Raw genomic sequence first — 2,129 nt, forward strand, 5'->3', positions numbered from 1 at the left:
TTTAAAAAAATATAGAAGAAATACATTTGGAAAATAAAAATTTTGTTATTACTTTTTCAGTTAAATGATTTCGTAATTCAGTTATTTTTATCGTAAAATGTTACAGGCAACTGTTAATGACAACCTTCATGCTTCGTTTCTACATAAAGGATCCCTTCAAGAGTTTCTATGAAACAAGTGTTACTACGGAAAATTAATGAAAATATTAAATTATAAATAAAAGTGATACTGAACCCAGAAACTGCGTAGTTTAATGTATAGAACGAATACCTGATAATTAAACAAGAGAGATTATGAGAAATTTAAATTGGAACAAATAAATAATGCTAAATATGTTATCTAATTATTATTTTCGTATTAAAAATTACGTTACAGTTAGAATAAATTGAATTGCAAAGAAATAAAACGAAAGCAATCGAAATTAAGTTAGAGAAAACAAAGCTTTGGAATATTACCAGAACAGCTATAAAAATAAAAATAGTAATAAATGTCAATGACATTACAAGAGCCAGTAATAAAAATTCGTTTCTTATAATAAGACTCTGTGCAATAAATTCTTGTACATTAGCCACGAACCAACTTCCTTTTCATTATGCGTACATCAATTATGTTAAGAAATATTTTCGTTTCACCGTTATTAGTCATAACATAAAGTAAAAATAGAAAACTATATGTGTATTCTACGGTATAAGAGTGTGTTTAGTTCCAACTTACCAGCCCTATGAAAATGCAAAACAGTTGAATAACATCGGTGTAAGCAACAGAGTAAAGACCTCCGAAGAGTGTGTAGAAAACTGCAATACAGGCACTCAAAATGACTGATAAACCCTGGTCCATGTCAATGATAACCGCCAGCGTTGCGCCCAAAGCAGCCAGAATACCTGCTGCCCAGAAGACCTCGCCGCAGAGGGCAGGAAGAAACAAAAGACCTCCCATGCGTTCGCCAAACGCATCTTGAAGAGGATCTAACATCGTGATGTACCCCTGTTCTCGCATTTTGTTCGCGAAGAATATACCACCTGTAACATTGTCAAAGAATATCACTTAATAGAATGATGCATCTTACTATTAGGGTCATCGTTGCAAATGCCCACGTTCATTTTCAAAAGGAAACATAACTTCTACTGAAAACAATTTCCATAGTGCCCAACGGTATCAACCCCTTATAATAACGAGTCAGACGCGTGGCACAGATTTTGATCAAGACGCGACAAAAACAGTTATGTTACTAACAAAAGTTAATTTCAACTCTAACGTTCGTTTTAATTTATAAGACTGAAGATTATCAAAAGTGATTAATCGCTAATATATTAGCTTTTCTTACCAGACGCAATATTGAAACAATAAATAACTAACGCTTAGATGCACAGTCGGTAAAAGAAATCATAAGTGAAGGGGTTAATTCCACGTATGTAAATATTCGAATTTTTAAGAGAAAGAAACTGTTGAAAGGCGTTTTCAGTATCCTCTTGTTCCCTAAATCGTTTCTGTGTAAGGAAATTATCAAGTGAAAATCGGTTGGAGATAAATCAGAGGAATATGAGAGATGAGGTAAAATTTCAATACCCAATTGATGCAATTTTGGCACAGTTGTACTTGCTACGCGGTCTAACGTTGTCATACAAAAGGATGGAGCCTTTTCTGTTGATCCAGGCTGGTTGCTGTACCTTCAACTTTTGGTGGACAACCTCCAATTCGTTACTGTACGACTTTGCAGTGATAGTGGTACCCGATTTTAAGACACTATAGCAAATTAATTCCGAAACATACCACCAATCTACGGTACGATTTTTTTCGGGTGTAGACTAGAGATTCAAATTTTTATGTACGCGGAATTATCGAGCATTATGCTAATTACTTCAAATAAAGCTGTTCAACTTCAGTGGAGTTATGTTCTTTCAAAATGAGCAGCTTGAGACTGCAGGAACTTTCAAGATGACCTAATATGATGAATTATCAAATTATTATTTTGCAGGATACAGGTAGGAAATTATCATGTTTGTAATAAAAGAGTTCATAATTTCCAAATTCTTAGTCAGGCTATACAGGTCATAAGGCGATACATTATTTATGCGATCATTTAGCGAGGGACGCTTATAGTTTCAATGGATGGTTATACATGTTTTCTC

The 2,129-nt window shown here is 33.9% G+C and overlaps 1 protein-coding gene across 1 annotated transcript in view; it reads right to left on the reverse strand.

Moving 5' to 3' along the window:
* Positions 1-2,129, reverse strand: part of LOC108579798 (high-affinity choline transporter 1) — a 23,484-nt gene that overhangs the window by 19,524 nt on the left and 1,831 nt on the right. The window contains exon 2 of the mRNA XM_017943412.1: positions 715-1,019. Within this exon, the coding sequence (XP_017798901.1) occupies positions 715-1,019 (305 nt within the window). The remainder of the gene's footprint in view (positions 1-714; positions 1,020-2,129) is intronic.

Source organism: Habropoda laboriosa, unplaced genomic scaffold (genome assembly GCF_001263275.1).
Source record: "Habropoda laboriosa isolate 0110345459 unplaced genomic scaffold, ASM126327v1 scaffold39, whole genome shotgun sequence".
NCBI lineage: Eukaryota > Metazoa > Arthropoda > Insecta > Hymenoptera > Apidae > Habropoda > Habropoda laboriosa.